Source organism: Eurosta solidaginis, chromosome 3 (genome assembly GCF_040869045.1).
Source record: "Eurosta solidaginis isolate ZX-2024a chromosome 3, ASM4086904v1, whole genome shotgun sequence".
Lineage (NCBI taxonomy): Eukaryota > Metazoa > Arthropoda > Insecta > Diptera > Tephritidae > Eurosta > Eurosta solidaginis.
The window spans coordinates 183,017,978-183,044,443 of NC_090321.1; the positions used below are offsets into that span (position 1 = coordinate 183,017,978).

At 37.6% G+C, this 26,466-nt stretch overlaps 2 protein-coding genes across 3 annotated transcripts in view; one reads left to right on the plus strand and one right to left on the minus strand.

Annotated features, from left to right (window-relative positions):
• LOC137244748 (uncharacterized) overlaps window positions 1-12,581 on the minus strand; it is a 30,106-nt gene extending 17,525 nt beyond the window's left edge. The window contains exon 1 of the mRNA XM_067774193.1: window positions 12,221-12,581. Within this exon, the coding sequence (XP_067630294.1) occupies window positions 12,221-12,356 (136 nt within the window). The 5' untranslated portion in view covers window positions 12,357-12,581. The remainder of the gene's footprint in view (window positions 1-12,220) is intronic.
• Window positions 1-26,466, plus strand: part of Rgk1 (Rad, Gem/Kir family member 1) — a 244,473-nt gene that overhangs the window by 55,021 nt on the left and 162,986 nt on the right. For both annotated transcript variants that reach the window (XM_067774183.1, XM_067774182.1), the window contains exon 2: window positions 14,559-14,658. In XM_067774183.1, the coding sequence (XP_067630284.1) occupies window positions 14,559-14,658 (100 nt within the window). The remainder of the gene's footprint in view (window positions 1-14,558; window positions 14,659-26,466) is intronic.

Here is a 26,466-nt window from a genome sequence, read left to right on the forward strand (position 1 = left end):
TCTATAGGTGGACGCCTTTTCGAGATATCGCCATTAGGGTGGGCCAGGGGTGACTCTAGAATGTTTGTACGATATGGGTATCAAACGAAAGGTGTTACTGAGCATTTTAAGAGAAAGTGGGCATTAGGTCTATAGGTGGGCGCCTTTTCGAGATATTGCCATTAGGGTGGGCCAGGGGTGACTCTAGAATGTTTGTACGATATGGGTATCAAAAGAAAGGTGTTACTGAGCATTTTAAGAGGGAGTGGACATTAGGTCTATAGGTGGACGCCTTTTCGAGATATGGCCATTAGGGTGGGCCAGGGGTGACTCTAGAATGTTTTTACGATATGGGTATCAAACGAAAGGTGTTACTGAGCATTTTAAGAGGGAGTGGGCATTAGGTCCATAGGTGGACGCCTTTTCGAGATATCGCCATTAGGGTGGGCCAGGGGTACTCTGGAATGTGTTTGTACGATATGGGTATCAAATGAAAGGTGGTAATGAATATTTTAAAAGGGAGTGGGCATTAGGTCTATAGGTGGACGCCTTTTCGAGATATCGCCATTAGGGTGGGCCAGGGGTGACTCTAGAATGTTTGTACGATATGGGTATCAAAAGAAAGGTGTTACTGAGCGTTTTAAGAGGGAGTGGGCATTAGGTCTATAGGTGGACGCCTTTTCGAAATGTCGCCATTAGGGTGGGCCAGGGGTGACTCTAGAATGTGTTTGTACGATATGGGTATCAAACGAAAGGTGTTACTGAGCATTTTAAGATGGAGTGGGCACTAGGTCTATAGGTGGACGCCTTTTCGAGATATCGCCATTAGGGTGGGCCAGGGTGACTCTAGAATGTGTTTGTACGATATGGGTATCAAATGAAAGGTGGTAATGAGTATTTTAAAAGGGGGTAATCCTCAGTTCTATAGGTGGACGCCTTTTCGAGATATCGCCATTAGGGTGGGTCAGGGGTGACTCTAGAATGTTTGTACGATATGGGTATCAAAAGAAAGGTGTTACTGAGCATTTTAAGAGGGAGTGGACATTAGGTCTATAGGTGGACGCCTTTTCGAGATATGGCCATTAGGGTGGGCCAGGGGTGACTCTAGAATGTTTTTACGATATGGGTATCAAACGAAAGGTGTTACTGAGCATTTTAAGAGGGAGTGGGCATTAGGTCTATAGGTGCACGCCTTTTCGAGATATCGCCATTAGGGTGGGCCAGGGTTGACTCTAGAATGTGTTTGTACGATATGGATATCAAATTAAAGATATTAATGAGGGTTTTAAAAGCGAGTGGCCCTTAGATGTATATGTGAAGGCGTTCTCGCGATATCGACCAAATGTGGATCAGGTGATCCAGAAAATCATCTGTCGGGTACTGCTAATTTATTTATATATTCAATAACACTAACAGTATTCCTGCCAAGGTTCCAAGGGCTGTTGATTTCGCCTTGTAGAACTTTTTCATTTTCTTCTACTTTATATGGTAGGTGTCACACCCATTTTACAAAGTTTTTTCCAAAGTTATATTTTGCGTCAATAAACCAATCCAGTTACCATGTTTCATCCCTTTTTTCGTATTTGGTATAGAATTATGGCATTTTTTTAATTTTTCGTAATTTTCGATATCGATAAAGTGGGCGTGGTTATGGTCGGATTTCGGCCATTTTTTATACCAAGATAAAGTGAGTTCAGATAAGTACGTGGGTTAAGCTTAGTAAGGATATATCGGTTTTTGCTCAAGTTATTGTGTTAACGGCCGAGCGGAAGGACAGACGGTGGACTGTGTATAAAAACTGGGCGTGGCTTCCACCGATTTCGCCCATTTTCACAGAGAACAGTTAGCGTCATAGAATCTATGCTCCTACCAAATTTCAAAAGGATTGGTAAATTTTTGTTCGACTTATGGCATTAAAAGTATTCTAGACACACTAAATGAAAATGGGCGGAGCCACGCCCATTTTGAAATTTTCTTTTATTTTTGTATTTTGTTGCATCATATCATTACTGGAGTTGAATTTTGACTTAATTTACTTATATACAGTAAAGATATTAAATTTTTTGTTAAAATTTGAATTTAAAAAAATTTTTCTTAAAAAGTGGGCGTGTTCTTCATCCAATTTTGCTAATTTTTATTTAGCACATATATAGTAATAGTAGTAACGTTCCTGCCAAATTTCATCATGATATCTTCAACGACTGCCAAATTACAGCTTGCAAAACTTTTAAATTACCTTCTTGTAAAAGTGGGCGGTGCCACGCCCATTGTCCAAAATCTTACTAATTTTCTATTCTGCGTCATAACGTCAACCCCTCTACCAAGTTTCATCGCTTTAGCCGCCTTTGGCAAAGAATTATCGCATTTTTTCGGTTTTTCGAAATTTTCGATATCGAAAAAGTGGGCGTGGTTATAGTCCGATGTCGTTCATTTTAAATAGCGATCTGAGATGAGTGCTCAGGAACCTACATACCAAATTTCATCAAGATACCTCAAAATTTACTCAAGTTATCGTGTTAACGGACGGACGGACGGACGGACGGACGGACGGACGGACGGACGGACGGACATGGCTCAATCAAATTTTTTTTGCATCCTGATTATTTTGATATATGGAAGTCTATATCTATCTCGATTCCTTTATATATGTACAACCAACCGTTATCCAATCAAACTTAATATACTCTGTGAGCTCTGCTCAACTGAGTATAAAAACAAATACACTTTGCAATTGCCAACTGTAAAGGAATAAAACATTTGCCGAGATGCGCGCGACCTCATTAGCCACCGCTGATGGTGTAATAACAATGACGTCAATGCGTGAGCGGACAGACACCAAGAAATTGGCAACCGACACTGATGGACCGACCAAAGACCAAAAGAATGAACGTTGGCACTGTTACAGAATGGACTTAGCATATGTAGTATACAGAGCGATGTAAAGCGGGAGGATGGGCATATGATTGCGATAGAAAGTGAAAACAAATGAAGGCGGTTGAACGCGTCATGGATTTTCGCAATCGCTTCAAAATTCTATGGACAAGCATATGCATATAGAGGCATTTGTTTGTATATACATACATATTATTATAATCATAATACTACTAATTCGCCTTTCCACGGAAAACTAAAATTTTTTGGATAAAAAACTAAATGTTAAGCTGATTCTAGAAATTAGATTACTTTTGAATTTCTACTTTAATTTAGTTATAATAGCAACACAGAAAACAGAAACACACAACATTTGAGTAGTATCAGCGGAACAACGATATAACAAAACTAGAGATGTGAACATAACATTATTTTATTGACTGGAAAATATGATGTGTTTCGACAGTGTACCGATGCTTTTTTCAGTTTATATCGTTACTTTTCAATAGATAGTTCAGTTTAAACAATTTAGTAAATGGACGCCCATATCATTTCAGTTTCTGAAAAAAGTAAAATATCGATAATTTTGTCCTTTCATTTCGATACTTTTTACTCGATTGTTTAATGATGATATTTTATGAATTTAAGTGTAAGGATGGATCAAGTTTGGAAAAAAGCAACGTATCGATAGTTCTAACACTAAGCTCGATAGTTAAATGATGATGATTGATGGGATTTAGTAAAATAACAAAATTTAGAAGAAGGAAAATATCGATATTTTTTCACTTATTATCGATATTTTATTCGATAGATTAAATTAAATGGAGTTTAACTAAGCAAGTTGACTGTGGTAATCTCTTCGGGCCAAGAAACGCTCATAACCACTTATAACGCAATTTGCCGCCAAGCCTAGAAAGATCACAACGAAGAAACCTGCAGGCCTGTCAACACATCCAGCTCAGAACTGTCACGGGATGTCTTCTTTTGTCCCCAGAACATCATCTACACAGAGAAGAGAATATTAACTTTAAACGAAAGAGAAATGAAATGCTGAACAAACAGTTTCTGCTGAATACCCAGCAACCTGGGCTTCTCATTACACATCTGATTGAAGAGGCCTTACCTCCTAGGAACTTAAGAAGTAATTTCCATAAGTACCATAAAGAAATTCGGCATTAGCCCTATAAAGAAAAGAAGCATGAAAAGACCTTCAAATACATCTGCAAACTGGCGTCGGACTGAAGAGGCCTCACTTCCCAGGAACTTAAGACGCAATTTCCGTAAGCACTATAAAGAAATCCGGTATTAGCCGCATAAAGAAAATAAGCATGAAAAAGCCTTCAAAGACATCTACAAACTGGCGCCGGACTACCATTCCATAGATAGCCTGGCAAAAGCCGTCTTTAAAGACAAATACGCGACACGCGTAGTTGAGGAAACTAACCTCACCAGGTACCAGATGCGTGTAACTCTAGCTCAATTTTGAGCTTCAACTGCTTCAAACTAGAGCTCACAATTTCTTCTCGAACACACGCGAGATTTTCGAGACCCGCGAATTCGAGTACTCGACTTCTCGCGAGATTCTCGCGTCTCGAAGTACTCGTAAATCTCGCGATCTTCTCGAAATACACTTGGCTTTTTTTTTTTACTTTTTACTTTTTTGTTGATTATATTGCTTCAATGACATTTAACTCAAAACATATTTATTATACATATAATTTTGTTCGCAATATATTATTTTTCATCGAGACATCAGGAACACGGCTTCTCGCGGGATTCTCGAATCTCGAATTACTCGTAATACTCGCGATCTTCTCGACTTTCAATTCAGTCGCTGCATTGGCAATTTTCTATACATTTCGGCGTTTTTTACTTGTTGTTTTGCGGAAATTTTGGCTTGTGCTCCAGAAGAAATCGTAAGCTGTATATAAAACAGCCAATGAATCTATTAAGCTGAATGTCGAGAAGCTCGCAAGCCTTACGAGTAATTCGAGATTCGAGAATCCGCGAGCTTTATGAGAAATTCAAGATTCGAGAATTTCGCGAGAAGGCGAGACTCGCGAGAAATCTCTTCTCGAACATGTTCGGGAAATCGTAAGGTCTACTACAAACCCAATGTATGTCTGGCTTGTAACGTGTCTCCATCCATCAATTTCAATATGAAATGTGGAACCAAGGCCTCCAACACCTTTGTCTCTCTGCTCCAACCCTGTTTAAACAGCAAGATTCTTCGGACTCCCGTTAGAGGATATTGATGATTATTTGTGATTAGTTTATTGAATGGTGCGATAGTTCAGTAAAGATATTTTAAGGCATTGAGTGGCGCAATTCGTTATTTTTGATAGTTTGAAAAACGCTATCGATAGTTTTTTTAAATTTTTAAGGACTACCCTAATATGCCTTCAAATAATACCAGATAAACAATGTGAAGCGGCTTGAAGGTTCGGGAGGGCAAACCATTTGCTCCACAGTAAAACGGGCTCTCAAAGCTATCGGCCATCGGCAGAAAAAAATCGATGGTTTTACAAAAATAAAACTTTCGATGCTATCGTTAGTTTTGCAGCTCTGGTATACATATAGCGAGCTTTGAAAAATATCGATAATTTTAACACTAATTGTATTGTTTAACGTAAACAATGAAAATTGTTTGCAAACTCGTTATGGGCGAAATTTGAAAACTCGAGAAGTTTTTAAAAATATTAGTGAAAACATTAAAGGAGATATCTTTTTATAAGACATCTTTTATGAGACATTTTGAATAAGTTTTGTAGTCCAATCCGTCTGACAAAGTACAAGTTGGAAATATTTCAAAATTCGTATTTTCCTGAAGGGTTTTTTACATTTTCTACCTTAAAGTAAGCGAATTTTATTTAAAATATCTCTAAAAAAATAGGCCTAGAATATTTAGAAGCAAATAATATTCTTTTGTATACATAATTCAGCTTCGTTTCATGAAATATATTTTAGTTTTTAAAGAGTGTCTAATGCGCCCCACTTACCCTACATAATTCATATCTACATACATATGTACCTACATAAAAGTCGGCGCGCTTATCCGTGAAACACATGAATATGTGCTAAGCTTCAATTAAATTAGACAGATTTATTCTGTTGGATGTTTTTTCATGGTAAAATCGACGAAAAAGTTTCAGTACTTTTGTTATGTAAAGACAAGTAAATACAATTTTCATCTTTTTTTCTCTTAATGAGCCTCCTTGAGCAGTTTTGCCTTTGTGCCGATGTTGATGAGAGACACATTGAAGACCCCCCGTCTCATTCATTTCACCACAAATCTGTGCAAATTAGCTCTAATTGTAGAAACAGCGGGATTTTGTTGAAATGAAAATTGTCTCCAGTATTTAAAATATATTTTACACATTTCAGTGACAACTTCGTTGAAATTTAAAACAAACTAATTCAATGAAAAAAAAAATGGCTAACAGCATTCTAAAAAAATAATTTAATTGTCTGTGAAGAAATAACACAGTTTTTTTTCTTTTAGAACAAAGTGATAACGCTCATTATGTACACCTCAAAGAATACTTATGTTTTCTCAGAATTTGAGATGCCGAAATAATAAGAAAATCATTTCTCGGAATTGAGAATGAAGAGGAACACCTTGACAATAAAAGCTTTCAGCTGACAGATGGTGACAAAGCTAATTCAATTAATTTATGTTCACAGCAGCACGGCAATTGGAGTGATTGTAGCAAAAGACAAAATTACTGGGCCCGAAATACAAAGCAGATGCGTATGTTTATTTAAAGCTTGCAAAGCCCTCAACCTATCCACATGAAAATTGAATTGTTTTCGCATCTTTTTGATAGAGGAAGAAAAATCGGGACAGAACATGAAAAGATAGAAGGCGAATTATAGGAAAAAATCAGACGGAGAGGATGTCCTATATCATCTTAGGCAAGGAAGAAGCAGAAGAGAAATTCGCAAAGAAATGTTATAGAGATATGAAGAGGAAGAAAAGAAAGAGTCACAAGATAAGGAATAGTAATAAAACGAGACTGAATACGATTAAGACGACAGAGAAGAGTTGAAAGGAAGAGAAGGTAGGGGAACTGGAAATAAGGTCGAAAAATAGGAAGTGCATGATGGTCAGATGGTTATCAGCAGTTGATTTAGCGAAGGAAAAAGTGGGTTAAATTGATGAGAGGAGAGAGTCTTTGTTTTTCTAGTTTGAAAAAAAAGAGATATACCTGGCGCAATTTACCTCCAAGGAGACTCTGGCTGAGCTTCTTATCCATTTCGCGATGTGCTCCTTTTTATTTCATTAGATATTTTTGGGGAAAAATTTAAACAACTCGACATCAGGACGGACAAGGCAACAGCTGTTTCTATTATATTTTGTAAATCTCTTCAAAGCCTTTTCTTCCGGGAGTGGGATGTGAACCCGCACTCCTGCGATATTTGAACTATTTACAAACGCATAGGACCATCATGTCATACAACTTTTTCGCAATTGCCATCTGCTTCGTTTGTATATACTTTCATATAGAACAAAATTTTATGATGTTTGCTTATGTGCTCCTTTTTAATTTTTCCTAGAAACTCTCGAAACAGGACCTAGACAAATGAATTTTCACTTAGAAATTTTCATGTGAAAAGTACACTCGAAGTGTTTGCCAATCCAAAGCTGAAGTACGACCCCGCTTAGAAACCTGTTTCCTAATTGAAAATTTTTTTTTTATAAAATTTTGATGTTGATTTGCTCGAAACTTGAACCACTCAAGAATAGGCAAGTAAATTTGGGGACTCCACAACATCTTCCAGATTCGCTAGGTTATTCTATATCTACGACAGCATGACACTCTTAATACACGTCCAAAAATATCAAGAGGGGTACCAAAAGACGATTTTTGGCCAATTGGCGGGACGGGACCTACTTGTTGTATGCCGACTCCGGAAGGAATCTCCAAGGCAGAAAACACTTTTTTGAAAAAAAATACCAAAGCAAAATACAATAAAATTATATTATTACAAAAACAGAGTTAATTATAGTTGTGGCACGTATATGCAACCATTTATACAAAATATAAATTTATTAAATCATTAAACAAATTAAAACAAGAGTCAACAGATTTATAGGGGGTTGACACCCATTGAATAAGCCTATGTACGTAGTATCTAAGGTAATAAGTAGATATTTTTTAATTCCGAATATTGAATCGCAAGTGTCTAAATCCTGGCAATGTCTCTTTAAGTCCTGTAAAAGGAAACGAAGCGGTTTATACATTTCAAAGTTCTAGTTAAAACTTAATTATGCCAAGCAAAAATAAGATACCTAGCATCTTTCTACGGCTCTCTAACGCAGGCAACGAAAAAAATGTTAACCGGCTGCGGTACGGTCTAAGATTCCGTGGCAAATTTTCGGGGTTGATTCTGGATAGGTAATAGTTCAACCTATTACAGTATCCAGATCGAAGTTGACCTATAGTGACGCGCGTTTTACTAGGAAGAGTTCGTTCCTCTTTTGCAATTTCTGGATAGTTTTCTTTAAGAATTGGATTCGCCGGGTAATTCCCGACATAGAGGTCCGACGCCTGTTTGTGGATATCACTGAGGACCTGCTTGTGCTTTTTTTGCTTAATACGGCTGTGTTCTCAGGTGCCGTATTTCTTCATAATGCTTACGTATGCCTGTCGTAATAGGCGACTAAAATACCAAATAGATTCAAGGCGTTGTTTAGCGCAACCCTTTCAAGGTGTTGCCAGCGCAATATATAGCTTCTCCAACCCAATTGTCAACCTCACATATCCATGATGAATCCTGTTTCATTAACAGCCGAGGCTCTGGCGGCCCCGAACTCGTCATGGATCTAAGGGGTGGGAGGGCTTGGTACCGGAACGTACTGGATCGATAATATTCCCCAAGGCCATCGGTGACTATCCTTGTCGCTACAACAATAACAATAACATAATGCTTACGGCGATTACCCCTTAGGCCCAAAATATCGTTCCCGAGATGGACGGGCTAGTACCTTAATGGTGCTTTGTTACCGAAATGTACCGGATCTATATCCGGCAAAGAACCATCAACATCGACAACACTTCCCAAAGCCTTCGGGGAGTGTATTTGTCGTTAATACAACAACAACAACGACCCCTTAAACCCATGGGAGGTTTACCCTCATCAATCAGATGTCTGTTGGGATGACCAGTTTTCTGGGTATTCAACAGAAACTGTTTGTTCAGCATTTCATTTCTCCCCCTAATGCGGACTACTCTCGCCTCATTGTGTAGGTGGTGTTCTAGGTACACAGGTAGACAGTGAATAACCGTTAGGCTTGGCGACCATATTGGGGACGCGTAGTATGCAATCTGCTAGCCAATTGCTTTGTACGTGGTTAGCAACGTTTCCTATCTTTTCCCAAGTACTGCCGGCAAGCGACTTGCGGATTTTGTTTCGGGTTTGTACCTTAGATACAATTTCGGTGGCATGCGCCTTTAAGATGAGAGTATTATCGAATGTTATCCCTAAGATCTTTGGGTGACTGACAGTCGGTAGCGTAACACCATCGACGTGAACGTCAAACATTTGCGTCACCTATTCCTTCCACGTCATAAACAGCGTGTCCGTGTATACGGTCGGTTATAATGGCAGATAGCACGAGGTGAAGACTGGGAGATAGCTGTGTGGCGAGTATCCATTGCCTTCCCCGACTCGATGTTATGGGTTCTGACAGAGATCTTGCACGTATTTGCAGATTAGTTTGTTATAAGAAAGCCAGTTCTTGAGACTTTACATTCATCCCAGTGAATTCAAAGCTATTTCACTAACAATACACTAATTTTTCTCACCGTATCACCAAAAGCTTATCGCATAGAGTTTTCCATGTAAAAGAAAATGTTGCAAAACTAAACTATTTCAAAATGCATATTCGGACCAATCTCCACTTTCAACCTTTTTTATTTAAAGGAAGTCTCGGAAGCCTCAAAAAAAATGTGGGACTGTAACCATGATAATTTTTGCGCAAAGAAAAAAAAAGTTTTCGCAAAACAGTAACAGCTTTTTAGGTGTTGTTATTATTTCAACGATTGGAAAAACTATCCATAGAAGTTTATTTATTATATACTGTAGGCATACATTCTAAAACTATTGCGTCATCAATTCAGAATTAAGTTCCACTATAATATTTTTGTACTTTACTGGAAGTGCTTGCCAAACACTGCCGAGGGTCGACACCGCTTAGAAAAATTTACTTCTAATTGAAAAACGTTTTTTCTAAAATTTTGATGTTGCTTTTCCCGGGGCGTGAACCCAGGGTCTTCGCTACCATCCCACCACTGCGGCCGCTATGTTGTAAAAGCAAATACTTATTTATAGCTTGTGCACAAAGCAAGTAATTGTGATAAGAACCAATACTCACACGAAAACATATACATATACCTGAAGTAATCCACAAGGGAGCGAAGTGGTTGGGTATGTCCATACGGAAGATTTAAATTTACTTTTACAAGACTAAACCCGTGGCAAAAAAAAAATGTTTCAAGTTCCATCATAAAAACATGCCTCTGTCAGTTCCAGGAATGCCTAGAATCAATATACAAATTTCCATGGCATTCCGTGCTGTGGTTCAAAAATTATAAGTGCCCAAATGAACAGACAATGAATTTCACATATTTAGATCACGGTTGAAGTACTGCTACAATAAAAACAACAACAATAGCTATTTAGGCCTAAACCTTAAACTACTAAATCCATCATCATCATCCACACAAGTGAAATATGCAGAGTTTTTCAATATTTCCAGACGAACCGGACGAACTATATTTAAACAGTGACCCGTCTGAACATAAATAACTATGGAAATATGACCTCAGTAACAAAGACAGACCTCTGAACCACTTGCGCGCATAGGGAGCAAGCTTCTTTACAAAAGGTAAAGCCTGCCCATAGTTTGATTAACTGACTGGAGGCCCTTCTGTACTTTAAAATCGCTATTTCATCCATTTGGGATAAGATATCCGTGTGGCAGTTGGTGACGTGACTTGGTATTAATATGTTCCGTTACGTAGATGATTTTAATCTTTAATTAGGTCGAGGCTATCCCACGCAATGTCAGATATTCCCAGTCCTTCCTCCATCGAACTACAGTGCCGGTTACCAGCCGCCTTTCCCACAATATCAACCGAACGTATATTCAGCAGTACATTCTTCTGTTCCGTTTAACTATAATACATTGTACCCTTTTAATAAATTGTTAAATAATAGTAAAAAAAAAGAAACGTAATAGCTAAAATAAATAGTTCCATTTTTCAAGAGTTGACAGCCAATTCAAGTAATTGGGCTCACCTGTTCTCAGTGTGCAAATGATCGCACAGATAACAGAGTAGGGTGACCAAAAATTTACCCCTGGTACGGACTTCTAGGTTATCTGCGTAGGGAACCACTCAGTTACAACTGACTTCAAAGTACACCAAAACCCCCTTTACTAACTCAACTCAGAGTTTATGAAACTTGCCTTTGGATGCCGTCTTTCAATTAAGGTCACACTCCACTCAGATGTGCCGATTCCATTGCAAGGACATTTTTTAACGAGTTAAACCTCGATTGTTAAACTAACCAGAGCTCTTCTAATAGTCCGTGACATGACATAGTTGAACGGCGCTTCGGATGTTTTGACCCAGGGCAAAAGGACTTGAGAAACAATAAAGATATATTTAAAAAATATCTATTAAGGTCATTTTGAACGCAAAATATATTGGTGTTGCTAGTGGGCAGTATTGGGTAATAACCATGCCCCATTTTTCGATATCGTTAGATTCGAAAAATAGAAAAAATTTCACAATTCATAATCAAATATCGATCAAGTAATGAAACTTGGCGAGTGAGTTGATTTTACGGCGTAAGGTACAAATTTTGTAAACGCTTGGAAAATGGGCGTGGCACCACCTATATTTAATAGACATATGACGTTGAGATTTCACTGGTGCATTGTACTTGATATTACATACACCACTGGTGGATATTAGCAAACTAGATCTGATTACCACGCCCATTTAAAAAAAAAAAAAAAACTTGGTTAAAAGGTCTAACCTTAGGCAATTTTTACTATTGCTGTTGGGAAATAATAGGAAAAGTAAGAAAATTTAAAAAGTTTTGAGACCTCCCGACAATACCTTTTAAGTCATACCAAGTCGTGTGTCTGTCCATTCGTCCGTCCTTCAACATGACAATTTTGGCAAAAATTAAGATATCGCTACCAAATTTGTTACTTAGCTTCCATATTATGTAAAGTTCTTTCAACTTCTACTTAATGTATGAGCGAAAACCAATAGCAATAGCTAGCTTTCATATGCATTTAAACTTTCTGCACATTTAACTTTGACCCGACATTACCACACACACGCACACTCACCACTTGGCATTTGCAACATCATCAGCATGCTAATGAGCAACAACACGGAGATCACGTTACTCATTCTATGTCCATAAAACAATTTGGCGGTTAATTTTTGTTTTGACAGCAATCCTGGTAACTGTCGCGTATCCATTTCACTACAACACAAACCACCTTACTCACTTAAAACTTCGTTACGCGACTCGTGCGCTTCGTTGTCTAATGTTACGCCCTGATGTCACCTTCTAAATGCTCAACTCAATTGACAGTCAACACGACTTGGCCTCTACACTTTTACAAGCTGAACTTTGCGGATGCATAACATTCGTATATTTTCTGTTTAACAACGTTTGCTTTGTTTATGCGCTTTCAGCGTTGATTTTGTACTGACACAATGAAAGTAAATGATTGACTGGTAACAACATCGTTGCAATATCTCGTCGACATTATCGTCGCACTGATGTACCCATTATATCATATCTGGGTTCAATGTCGTTGCATATTTTATCACACAATTTGGTTGAACATTGTTTGAAGAGCAGCCATTGCTTGGGTAGAAGAGTGGGGTGTGTATGTACATGTGTTTATTTAGTATTGATATTGACTTCTAGTTCTTGGATTGATTTGATTACCTATCATGTACAAGGAATTTAGTTGGGTTTGAAACGACGTGATTTTTATACTCAGCTGGGCAGAGCTCACAGAGTATATTAACTTTGTTCGCATAACGGTAATCCGTAACGGCATAAACTAATCGAGATAGATATAGACTTCTATATATCAAAATTATCTGGGTGAAAAAAGAAATTCAATTATCCATGTCCGTCCGTCTGTCCGTCGGTCTATAAACACGATAACTTGAGTAAATTTCAGGTATCTTGATGAAATTTGGTATGTAGGTTCTTGGGCACTCATCTCAGATCGCTATTTAAAATGAACGAAATCGGACTACAACCACGCCCACTTTTTCGATATCGAAAATTTCGAAAAACCGAAAAAATGCGATAATTCATTACCAAAGACGGATAAAGCGATGAAACTTGGGAGGTGCGTTGACCTTATGACGCAAAATAGAAAATTGGAAAAATTTTGGACAATGGGCGTGGCACCGCCCACTTTTAAAAGAAGGTAATTTAAAAGTTTTGCAAGCTGTAATTTGGCAGTCGTTGAAGATATCATGATGAAATTTGGTAGGCACGTTACTCCTATTACTGTATGTGTGCTAAATAAAAATTAGCTAAATCGGATGAAGAACACGTCCACTTTAAAAAAAAAATTTATTTAAACAAAAAATTTAATATCTTTACAGTATATAAGTAAATTATGTCAACATTCGACTCCAGTAATGATATGGTGCAACAAAGTACAAAGATAAAAGAAAATTTCAAAATGGGCATAACTCCGCCCTTTTTCATTTAATTTTTCTAGGATACTTTTAATTTGTGAAATTTGGTAGGGACATAGATTCTATGACGATAACTGTTTTCTGTAAACTTAGTTCACGTACTTATTTTAAGTCACTTTATCTTGGTATAAAATATGGCCGAAATCCGACTATGACCACGCCCACTTTTCCGATATCGAAAATTACGAAAAATAAAAAAATTCCATAATTCTGTACCAAATATGAAAAAAGAGATGAAACATGATAATTGGATTGGTTTTTTACGCAAAATATAACTTTAGAAAAAACTTTGCAAAATGGGTGTCACACCTACCATATTAAGTAGAAGAAAAAGAAAAAGTTGTGCAGGGCGAAATCAAAAGCCCTTGGAATCTTGGCAGGAATTCTGTTCGTGGTATGACATATATAAATAAATTAGCGGTACCCGACAGAAGATGTTGTGGGTCATCCTGGTCCACCTTTATGGCGATATCTCGAAAAGGCGCCCACCTATAGAACTAAGGCCCACTACGTTTTAAATAATCATTAACACCTTTCATTTGACACACATGTCATAAAAAACATTACAGGTTCATTTTGCTAAATGGTGATTTTCCCTTATTTTGTCTCCAAAGCTCTCAGCTGAGTATGTAATGTTCGGTTACACCCGAACTTAGCTTTCCTTACTTGTTTTTTCTAAGATAAATGGAGTACTTTACTATGCGTTCAAAGCGGGATTTTTTGTTTATATTTTATTTATACTGGAAATATGTGGACCACAACCTAATATTTTGAAGCATTTAATACTAAGCGTAGAATAAGTTTTTAGTGAACAAATATCATACTTATTTCTATATTATTTATTGAGATCCTTTGTTAGTTTTTATTATTATTTAAACTGTTTAAAAATAAACAATAGTTTGTAAAAAGAAATTTTGATACTGAAATATTTCCCTTCTTTTGTAATTTTAGAATGAACACTATGTTCCTGGTTCGCCGATATTTCGCGATGATTCTGAAACCCCGCCGATAACACCTGCCCCTCCATCAACACCAAAGAGTCGCGGTAAAGGTAAGTTATATAAAGAACTTGCTTAGTAGTCAATCAATTAATTAAATTAGAGTAAGTTTTGATATTCGCTAAGCATAAAGTTTTTAAATAATTACACTGATTGAGCTATGTTACGTGGCAACTGCTCGTGGCTAGGAGAAGCTGCCATGAAACACATAGATGTCTATTGTGAGGAAATTATGTGTGAGGTGATAAAAATCGATTTTGCTATGTTTAATAGCAGTAGTCACAATTGTCTCTTTAATTCACATGTCTCCAGGTGGTTATAATGGCTGTGATCCAAGTCGCCCAAACAGCTACTGAAAAGCTATTTTGATGCATCCAATGTATGCTACAACCAGCCAGGGTTGTTTGAAAAATCAAGATAATTTTTAGTCCCTAACCAGCTTTTCTAAAAAGGATCTTTCGAAGAATGTTCGATGTGTTCTAGCTAGCGCCGGGTATTTACACAAAGAGTGTTCAACAGTCTCTTAATCAGTTACGTCTTTCCATCTTCTGCAGTAGCCATTATGCGGAATATTTATCCTAAATATGGATCGCCACAAATTTAACATATGCCACAGTCTTTAAACCATTTGTGTCAGCTTTTTCCAGTATACCATTTATAGTAATTAGCCATGACAGAGATGAGAGAACCTAGCCTTGTGATATTCCTCTACAAACTACTTTTTTCTTCCCCTAGCTCGGATGATAGCACGCAGCTAATACGAATTATAGAGTTCTAAAATCTTATTGGTTTCCCCTCCCCCGCCTTACCGAAAGCGTACTTTGTTGTTAGCGCCTTTCACATCCACAAACGTAGCCAGTGTATATGCAGAAGTGATTTCTCTCTCCACTGTTTGAGTTTTGTCATGTAGTGCAATCTCTGTGGATTTTCCCTTCAGTTACGTATGCTATACAGTGGAATAGGTCGTCTCATCAAGAAGTTTATTTATGTACATATCAAGTTATTTCTCAGGTGTTAAAAAAAAAAGATGTGAGACTTATCGATCTGAAATCTTTGACTGGATCAAGTCCCCTTCTACTGTACCAGGACGAAATTTTCCTGTAGCGAGTGCATGCAGTGAGGATTTTATTTAGTTCCCCGACTAAAACTTCTGCCGCCGTTTATTTATATTGGGACAAATTATTTATTGGCCAGGTAATTTTCTCTTATGCGGAAAGCAGAGCACACCAGTTGCTTTTTTGTTATGCCGTTGCTGCTATTTGCGCTGTCTCTGCGGGGTCATACGGAAAATAAGCATTTATAAGGATGTCAAGGTTTAAACTGCTGATACTGCCTATGCTCCATCAGCGCACTTGATATAGGTCTTGAAGTTTGAATGATTTTTGGCTATAATGTTTCCAAGTCTTCCTTAATCAGTGGGATCGCAATGTTCTTGTCAGGATTTTATTCTTTTATTTTGTATGGATTTTTTATTTTTCTAAGAATTTTGAAACTCTTAAGCGTAACCCTCTGCATGTGCTGGTTATATTTAGTAATAATAATCAAAAACTAACCAAATTATAAATTTTAGTTTTCAACTAAATTTTAAACCAAAAAAACTTAGTCAAGGGCGTATCTCTCCGAACCCTGGCATTAGCCGGCTTTGTAGCACCACTTAATTCTCCGTAGAAGACAAAAGCAATGTTTAAATTAAATTAATTAAATTTCTCTCTTTAAACATTTTTCAGTGCAACGAAGAGTTCAAGGGAATCGGAAAAGTGATCAACACTCACATCCGTTTCTTTACTTAATTACCTTAACTTTACTTAACTTTAAGCAAAATATAGTATTGGACATCCCTGAACTTACGTCTAACTTAATAAACAAATTATAAAATCGTATACATTTCTCAGTATTTTGCTACTAACTTGATTAACAAAAGTATAAACAAAGTTGAAAAATTTACATTCATCAAAATAACAAGTGAGACCTTTTTTTCATAGTAAATGGAAATCGTTGTTCATGCACTCGCCCGCTTTAAATAAATTTAGATTTAATGACATTCTATTGATTTACTATCATCTACTTGCGCGCTTAATTGGCTCTTAAGTATTTTGTTTAAAAATATTCTGTGTGAAAATAGTTTTAGCTTTTCCAAAGGACTGCATATTTATTGCTTCATAAATTTTGTCCGCAAGCTATATAAGTATGAATGTGTTTAAGTAAATGAATGCGTGCACAAACGTCTTAGTATGTGGTCTTAGAAACAGAACATTACATACTCAGCTGAGAGTTATGGAGACAAAATAAGGGAAAATCACCATGTAGGAAAATGAACTTAGGGTAACCCTGGAAGGTGTTTGTATGAAATGTGTATCAAATGGAGGGTATTAAAAAGTATTTTAAGAGAGAGTAGGCCACAGTTCTATGGGTGGACGCCATTTAGGGATATCGCCATAGAGGTGGACCAGGGCTGACTCTAGAATTTGTTTGTACGATATGGATATCAAATTAAATGTACTAAAGAGGGTTTTAAAAGGGAGTGGTGGTAGTTGTATATGTGAAGGCGTTTTCGAGATATCGACCAAAATGTGGACCAGGGTGACCCAGAACATCATCTGTCGGGTTCCGTTATTTATTTATATATGTAATACCACGAACAGTATTCTTGCCAAGATTCCAAGGGCTTTTGATTTCGCCCTGCAGAACTTTCAAAAAAACCAATCCAATCACCATGTTTGATCCCTTTTTTCTTATTTGGTATAGAATTATGGCATTTTTTTCATTTTTCGTTATTTTCGATATCACACACAACGGACCTTCGTGTTTTCCAAGTGAGCTATCCTTATCAGGGCAGCTATCACCTAACCTAAATGGGCGTGGTCATAGTCGGATTTCGGTCATTTTTTATAACAATACAAAGTGAGTTCAGATAAGTACGTAAACTAACTTTAGTAAAGATATATGGATTTTTGCTCAAGTTATCGTGTTAACGGCGGAGCGGAAGGACAGACGGTCGACTGGGTATAAAAACTGCGCGTGGCTTCAAACCGATTTCGCCCTTTTGCACAGAAAACAGTTATCGTCCTAGAATCTAAGCCCCTACCAAATTTCACAAGGATTGGTAAATTTTTGTTCGACTTATGGCATTAAAAGTATCCTAGACAAATTAAATGAAAAAGGGCGGAGACACGCCCATTTTGAAATTTTCTTTTATTTTTGTATTTGACTGCACCATATCATTACTGGAGTTGAATGTTGACATAATTTACTTATATACTGTAAAGATGTTAAATTTTTTTGGAAAAATTTGACTTTAAAAAAATTTTGTTTAAAAGTTGGCGTGGTCGTTCTCCGATTTTGCTTATTTTTACACGACAAGGGGAGTGTGTCAACGCTATCGTGAGTTGAAAAGGGAAGCGAGACGCCTTTTCAGGAAGAAAAAGCAGAAGCAGAAAGGCGTGAGTGCGAGGACCTTGAGCTGATAGCTACCAGGAATAACGCCCGAAAATTCTACCAAAAAATACGGCGACAGACGGAAGTTTTTAAGACCGGGGCAAACTCCTGTTGGAATGAAACCGGCGACCTTTTAACTGATGTCCAGATAGTGCTTAGATTATGGAGGGAATACTTCTCTGCTCTCCTAAATGGAGGCAGCAATTCACCGCGCAGAGATGTAGAACCCGATCCCGCAATCGATGATGATGGAATATATGTCCCCCCGCCCGATTATGACGAAGTTAGAATAGCAATAACCAGATTGAAAAACAACAAGGCCGTGGGCGCTGATGGATTGCCGGCGGAGCTAGTCAAGTTCGGCGGTGAGGAGTTGGTAAGGCGCATTCAGCAGCTTCTTAGCAAAATATGGGCGGACAAAAGCATGCCCGACGGTTGGAATCTAAGTGTTCTTTGACCAGTCCACAAGAAGGGTGATACTGCAAAATGCACCAACTATCGTGGAGTCAGCCTTCTTAATATCGCATATAATTTCCTTCAAGTGTATTGTGCGAAAGATTGAAGCCCACCGTGGACCGGCTGATTGGAGCTTATCAGTGCGGCTTCAGACCTGGTAAATCTACCATCGACCAGATTTTCACAATGCGCCAAATCTTGGAAAAAACCCGTGAAAAGAGAACCGACACACATCACCTCTTCGTCGACTTTAAAGCCGCCTTCGACAGCACGAAAAGGAGCTGCCTATATGCCGCTATGTCTGAATTTGGTTTCCCCGCAAAACTTATATGGCTGTGCAAAATTACGTTGAGCAACACCATCAGCTCAGTCAGAATTGGGAAGGACCTCTCCGAGCCGTTCGAAACTAAACGAGGTTTCAGACAGGGTGACCCCCTATCGTCCGATTTCTTTAATTTGATGCTGGAGAAAATTATACTATCTGCAGAACTTAACCGCACTGGAACAATATACTATAAAAGCGTGCAATTACTGGCATATGCTGACGACATTGATATCATCGGCCTAAACACCCGCGCTGTTAGTTATGCTTACTCAAAACTGGAAAAAGAAGCGGTAAAGATGGGTTTGATGGTGAATGAGGACAAAACGAAGTACCTGCTCTCATCGAGCAAAGAGTCAGCGCATATGCGCCTTGGCAACCACGCTACTGTTGGCAGCCATAATTTCGAAATAGTAAAAGACTTCGTTTATTTGGGAACCAGCATCAACACTAGCAACAACATCAGCACTGAAATCCAGCGAAGAATCAATCTTGCCAATAAATGCTACTTTGGACTAGGTAGGCAATTGAAAAGTAAAGTCCTCTCTCGGCGAACGAAAAGCATACTCTACAAGTCACTTATTGTACCCGTCCTGACATATGGGGCAGAAGCATGGATCGTGACAACAGCAGATGAAGCGGCTTTGGGAGTGTTCGAGAGAAAAGTTCTTCGAAAGATTTATGGACCACTATGCGTTGGCGATGGCGAGTACCGAAGAAGATTTAATGATGAGCTGTACGAGCTATACGCAGACATCACCATAGCCCAGCGAATTAAAACGCTGCGGCTGCGCTGGCTAGGCCATGTTATGCGAATGAAAGATGATGCTCTGGCCAAGAAAGTGTTTCTATCGGAACCCGCATATGGAAGCAGAGGTAGAGGGCGGCCCCCACTCCGTTGGAAGGACCAGGTGGAAAACGATTTAAACTCCCTTGGTGTGACCAATTCGCGCCGGTTGGCGGAGCGAAGGAGCGACTGGCGCGCCTTGTTGGACGGCCATAACCGTTTAGACGGTTAAGCGCCAGTTAAGTAAGTAAGTAATACATACAGTTATAAGAGAAACGTTTCTGCCAAATTTCATCATGATATCTTCAACGACTGCCAAATTACAGCTTGCAAAACTTTTAAATTACCTTCTTTTAAAAATGGGCGGTGCCACGCCCATTGTCCAAAATTTTACTAATTTTCTATATATATATATACTTTTTGGGGTTTTCGAAATTTTCAATATCGAAAAAGTGGGCGTGGTTATAGTCTGATTTCATTCATTTTAAATAGCGATCTGAGATGAGTGCCCAGGAACCTACGTAACAAATTTCATTAAGATACCTCAAAATTTACTCAAGTTATCGTGTTAACGGACGGATGGACAGACGTGCAGACGGACGGGCGGACATGGCTCAATCAAATGTTTTTTGATACTGATGATTTTGATATATGGAAGTCTATATCTATCTCGATTCCTTCATACCTGTACAACCAACCATTATCAAATCAACTCAACTGAGTATAAAAAGGGGATAATTTAAGTGAAATAGCTTACTTATACACTAGCATTTTCGAATATATTCTACCCTGCGGAAAATGTCAGTAAAAAACCAGCACTGATTATCCTTTGACTTTATCATCGGTATCATCAGTTAATCATACCAAACAGAGAATATTGTAGTTATTTGAAATATCAATTTGCTTCGAGTTCACTAGAGCATTCACACAAAGTAAACTATACAACGATCGCTCTACATATCCTTGCTGCTATCTCATCTTGTTATCGAAGCGTACGTTCGACTTGGGTTAGTTCTTGAGGAAAATCGATGAAAATGAGATTAGGCAACGGACTTTCTGCAGAACAAGTGGGATGATGACAGGGTGTCAATGTTTTTATGACCATATTTGGATAGGATAAATCAGCAGTGAGAGTATTTTGGGGTTACATCCTAGGACATAACTCGATTGCACCGATGCTCTGACGGTGGAGCATACCAACAAGCCCCCCCTACAGAAATTAGTTTCTCTGTGACTCAGATTTCTAGGTGCAAGGTTTTTTGACTATCTGGTAGTGGTTGGGAAGGTGGCTACTTCGTTGTTACTTGAGTTCATCACAGAAATTAAGTGGTTCTTTGAGAACTACTAGGCGGTAGTCTGCCGACACTCACTGAGGCAGTAATCCGATTGCACCAATTTTCCGACTTCCGACACTCACTGAGGCCATCAAAAATGGACAAAAATTTCTCCTAGTGGAAGCGTGGGAACTTACCAAACACGACACTACCTAACCTATTCAAAAGCCACGGAACATAACAAAAATCAAGATAAAATCAAAAATATTCGATATGGTTCAATGTATATGGGTGATGCCCTGTAAATTCGGGTGCAATTTTGTTTAAAACTAGAATTTACTCGTAACTTATCATTAAGGTTGTACCAAGTCAAATGGTAGACGGAGAAAACTTTATTAGCTCTATTTCAATACTACTACTCTCGGTCCCCGCTTCTTCATCTTCTTTTTCCTTTTATTTCCCCCCCATGTTTAAGAAAAAGTTCGATGATCCTTGACGTGATAAAGTTCAACGATGAGCTGTTGCGGAAAGAAGATGAAAACATACGACAGAATACATAATATAACTAGACGCTCCCGATTGACGTCAATGCAGCGATGCCTGGCTTTCATCCGCTACGCAACGACCAAATTGGTATAGGCGATTAATAATCAATGAGTGATTATTATGATTTTATTGCCCAAAGAGAAACGCGTTCTATAAAAAAACTAAACTGAAAAAAAAAACACATCATTCGTTTCGACCTGAAATTCCGTATATACTGCACAAATTAAGTATATTACTCGCACAGGTGCTTAACACAAACACCTTGCAACGATTCATGTTTTATTTTTAACAAAAACCGCACCTGGAACATCTAAGCGGTGGGCTGCATTCCAATATTGTTTGTTGAAAAATTGTTTACCAAAAACTCGACAGCTTATGTAGAAGAATCCACAAATAATGCAAAGAGATTTACCTTGGGACCGCACACACATAAGCAGACATACGCACACTTGTATATAAATAAACTGCAGAAAACATGAAAAACAACAAGCAAAACGGAAGAACCGGTAGAATACCTTGGCATCGACAATAACAAGGCATAAAATACCAATAAAATTAGCTGGCGTTGAGACCGAGGCATGGACCAACATGACTTTGTTGTTCTTAATTATGCCGGAAATATTTTGCCTGCGTTGTGCGTCGCTGCACCGCACATACAGAATCTGCTGCATCTAAACGCTCACGCTTTCCTTTTATTTTTAGTATTTTTTGTTTTTGTTTTTTGATGTTCAAAGTGGCTGGTCTTAGCGGAAGGCCACATCTCCCACTGTTCCTTTCATCGAATGTGTCGTGTTTGGCATATTTACTAAATTTCTGCTGAATTTAGTGTGATTAAGTGATTTGTGTATAATTTAGCATTATCGGCGTTCTTTATTGGTAATTATTGTGATGGCTGCCGCCGTTGTGTGATGGTAGCGTCCTCCGCCATCCACATCGAAGATCCTGGGTTCAAGCTCCGCGCAAAGCATCTTCAAAATTTTAGAAACAAGTTTTTTCTCAATTAGAAGAAAATTTTTCTAAGCAGAGCCGCCCTTAGGCAGTGTTTGGCAAGAACTCCGAGCGTATATCTGCCATGAAAAGCTCTCAGTGAAAACGCATCTGCCTTGCAGATTCCGTTCGGAGAAGGCATAAAACAAATAGGTCCCGTCCCGCCAATTTATAGGAAAAATCAAGAGGAGCACGGCCAAAATTGGAAGAGAAGCTCGGTCCAAAACCTCTTCGCAGGTTATCGGGCCTTACATTTATTTATTTTTATTAAATTCATTTAAAATAATTCAGATGAATTGTTTTGGTAGTCATCTTTATACTAATTCAATTAATAAATTAGCTAGAAATTTGTTAGATTGATTTTAATGATTGTGATAAATAATAATTTTAAAACTCAAAGTTTTTGATAACGATGTCTGTGAATCAGAACAGCATACAATTTTTTCTCTACAGCGAAAACAGCAGCGGCAATTTTTTTCAAGTTTCGTCAACCAAATTCCTACTATATTATTTTCAATATTTTATGAACATTTTGTAACCCTATCAATTATATTCCGTCAAATCACAAGTTATAAGTCTCCTATAGTTGCACTGATTTTTGGAACGTGGAGTGTTTCAGATTTTCTTCCAAAAAAAATAGGGCTATGCCCCGTTTGTATGCCAAAAAAAAAAACAAAATGAGCTTTGAGAGGAGGTTGGGCTGATCTAGGCCAGACGAAAAAGTATTGAGAAACTGAATACTAAAAAAATTCAGAAATCTCTTAATGCAAAGCTCGAAAATTTCGTAACTGGGTGTTACAAAATCCTGACAACAAACAACAAATTGACAAATAGCCACTGCCTTTTTCGTCTTCGCTGATATACTTATGAAAGTTAAGTCGGCTTCTTTGATCCTAAAAATAACCACGAAACAGTCCAAAAACAATCAAGAAATTATTCCTTAAATAATTCTTAAATGATCCTGGAATAGTCATGTAATTATCCCAAAAATTTCAAGACCATCATGATCTAAAAAATTACCCCAAAATGGCTTAAAATCTCAAATTTCCAACAGTTCTTATAAATTAATTTAAAAAAAAAAAAAAAAAATTTATTTAATTAGGCTTTTTTAATATTAATCTTTGCCACTTTCATCAAAACTTGACTTTCAATACTACCTCCACCATTTTTGGCCTTCTTTTAGCGGGAGAATTCTAATTGAAGCTTTTCTTTCTACCCCAAAAAGCAACAACATGGTAAAATTGCTGACTTTTTTTTTATTTCCTATATTACATAACCGTAAAATATTGCAATCAAATTTGATTTTAATCGTATGTGATTATATTTTTAATGATTGTGAAAATTGCAAACTACAAACTTTTCTGAGCATTTGATTGCAATCACATTTTGCTTATAACCGTTGATTGAACAATCATTTATTATATCTAAACTAAAATTTAAAATCATTTATGTGTGTGCGATTGCAATAACTTTTCTGCTACAATCATTGATTGCCAGCATGTCTCGGCTTCAGTCAGTGATTGTTCAAAATCTCATTATTTATTTATTGCAGTCAATCAGAAAACAATTGGCGCACCATGGTGCTGGGCTACAGTGAATCACATACTTTCTTTTAAACAGCTATTCAGTAGTAACAAGTTCAATATTGACAAGCTTACTTCATAAAAAGATTAACTACAAGCTTACAGATGTGATGATAGAGCGCTGATAATCAAGTTCATTGTAGATTGCAATTTTCATTTTGTTTGTAAATTGATTGTGTGTTCCAAACTTTAACTTTACAAACACAAAATAAACAATGCAATTTAAACACAATCAAATAAGCAGTGCAATCGTTGATTGTAAATCAAAATGATTGAAAATTTTAAAGGTCTGGTACCAAAACTGTAATGCATATCTAATTCATGATCGCTATATGGATCCAGTCATTTTTCCTATGGGCTGACTACTCAAGCACGTACTTTGAAGTCAGTGGTAAGTTTTAAAATCGGTTAAATTACTCTTTTCAGTAGAAACCTTAACAGAGCAACGAATGATGAACAGCTGAAATGCCATCAGCGTCAGAGGTGGCTGATATATTTAACTTACCAATACCACTTGTGATATTTTAATACGTCAAACTAGCCCTTTTAAATCAACGGAAGTCCCTAAATGTGACAGATCTTCAGAAGCAAAATTACTAAAGTCATCAACTCGAATGAAATTCTAAGGGGAAAATTGGAAATGGACTTGCCGCTTAAGAGGTTGATTTCAACCATGATCAAATTAATATTCAGGTGTTCTCATCCCGTTGATGTTTTCCCTTATTCTGACAAGTTCGGCAGCATAATTTAGAGGGTTAGGGGGTCAGAATATTCCCGCGGTAGGTATGCCTGTCGTAAGAGGCGACTAAAATAGCAGATTCAAGGGGCTGTGTAGCGCAACCCTTCAGGTTGCCAGCGCAATATATAGCTTCTCCAAACCTAATTGTCAACCTCACCTATCCGCGGCGAATCCTGTTTCACTAACAGACGAGGCTCTGGCGACCCCAAGCTCCTCATGGAACTTGGGGGTGGGGAGGGAGGGGATGGCCTGAAGGTTTAATGTGGCCACATAAATCGTTCCCGAGATGGTCGGGCTAGACCCTTAATGGCGCTGTGGTACCGGAGCGCAACGGAACTGTATCCGGCAAAGGACCATTACATCGATAACACTCCCCAAAGCCTTTGGTGAGCAACCTTATCGCTACAACAACAACAACAGGGTTTTCTATCACACATAACTGCCTTTGAATTCTACTACGATCGGAGTAGATTTTACTATACGTTTAAAAATATAATAACTATGTTAGCAGCTACCAGAATTTTTTAGGCATAAACATAAACATAACTTTGTATTCCCCAAAAGATCATAGACAAAATTTTGCAGAAAACTTAATTTTTTGAGGAAATTTGTAGGAAAAGTTTAGCAATTTGTGCATAAATACACAACTAAAATGAGCTTTCATGTGAAATAAGTGACCCACCAGAGCGGGAAATAATTTTTCGTGTTATTTGCATTGTATTTGTTTTGAAAAACATAAACAAAAATATGTCAAATTATTTTATTTTGTGGACAATATTGGTCTCTTTTTCTTTTGTTGGAAATTGTTTTTGTAATTTGACTTTCCGATAAAGTTTCGTCAGTTTTTTTGGCTTGGAATCCAAGCAAAAATAAAGTAATGGCATACATGTAGGTATTATTATTTTTATTATAAGGTCTTTTGATGTATCTAAGTACCTCTTCAGGCCTTTTACTCCATATCACATAGGGATTAAGAGTCACACCACCTAGATGGGAGAGTCTCTGCCTTGCCAGAGCGACGCATTCGCAGCGAATGTGAACCGGCGTTTCATCCTCCAGTTCACAGGAACGACAAATTTGAGTGTCGGATAGATTTAACTTACTTAGGTGATATCGTAGACTACAGTGTCCCGTATAGTACCCAGTGAGAGTTCTTAAGTCCTCACTGCTTAGATTAATGAGTTTGGTTGATATTTTCTTTGCCGGAAGTATAAACAATTTGGCCTGTCTTTGCCCTGGGCAGTCAATCCAGTGTCGTCTGAATTGTATAGTTTCCCAATTACTTATGGTTTTCCTGGAGTGTGCTTTTGTGAGTCCACAGAAGGGAGAGAAACCTGCAAAGAGAAATTCTAAAAACTCAGAAAAACATTATAAATTTTAATAATAATTCAACTAGTTTTCCCGACTTTGGCAAGAAATTTTAAACTTTATTTTACATTGTTTGATTATCTGCTTATACATATTTTTTATAATAATACTTTTAAAACAAAATTCATGTGACCCTGAATTATATCCATATGTGTAGATATTCCACACACTGCAATTAATACTTGCATATTTACCTTGGAGCAATTTGAACAATTGGCGAATTTTAATGTCTTAATTAACCGCATTTTAATGTGTTAATTAATCGCATTCTTTATAGATATGCATATTTGAAACCACATGTATGAACATGCTGCATTAAACGTTCTCAAAGAACACAAAATGCACAAATATAAACTAAGATGGA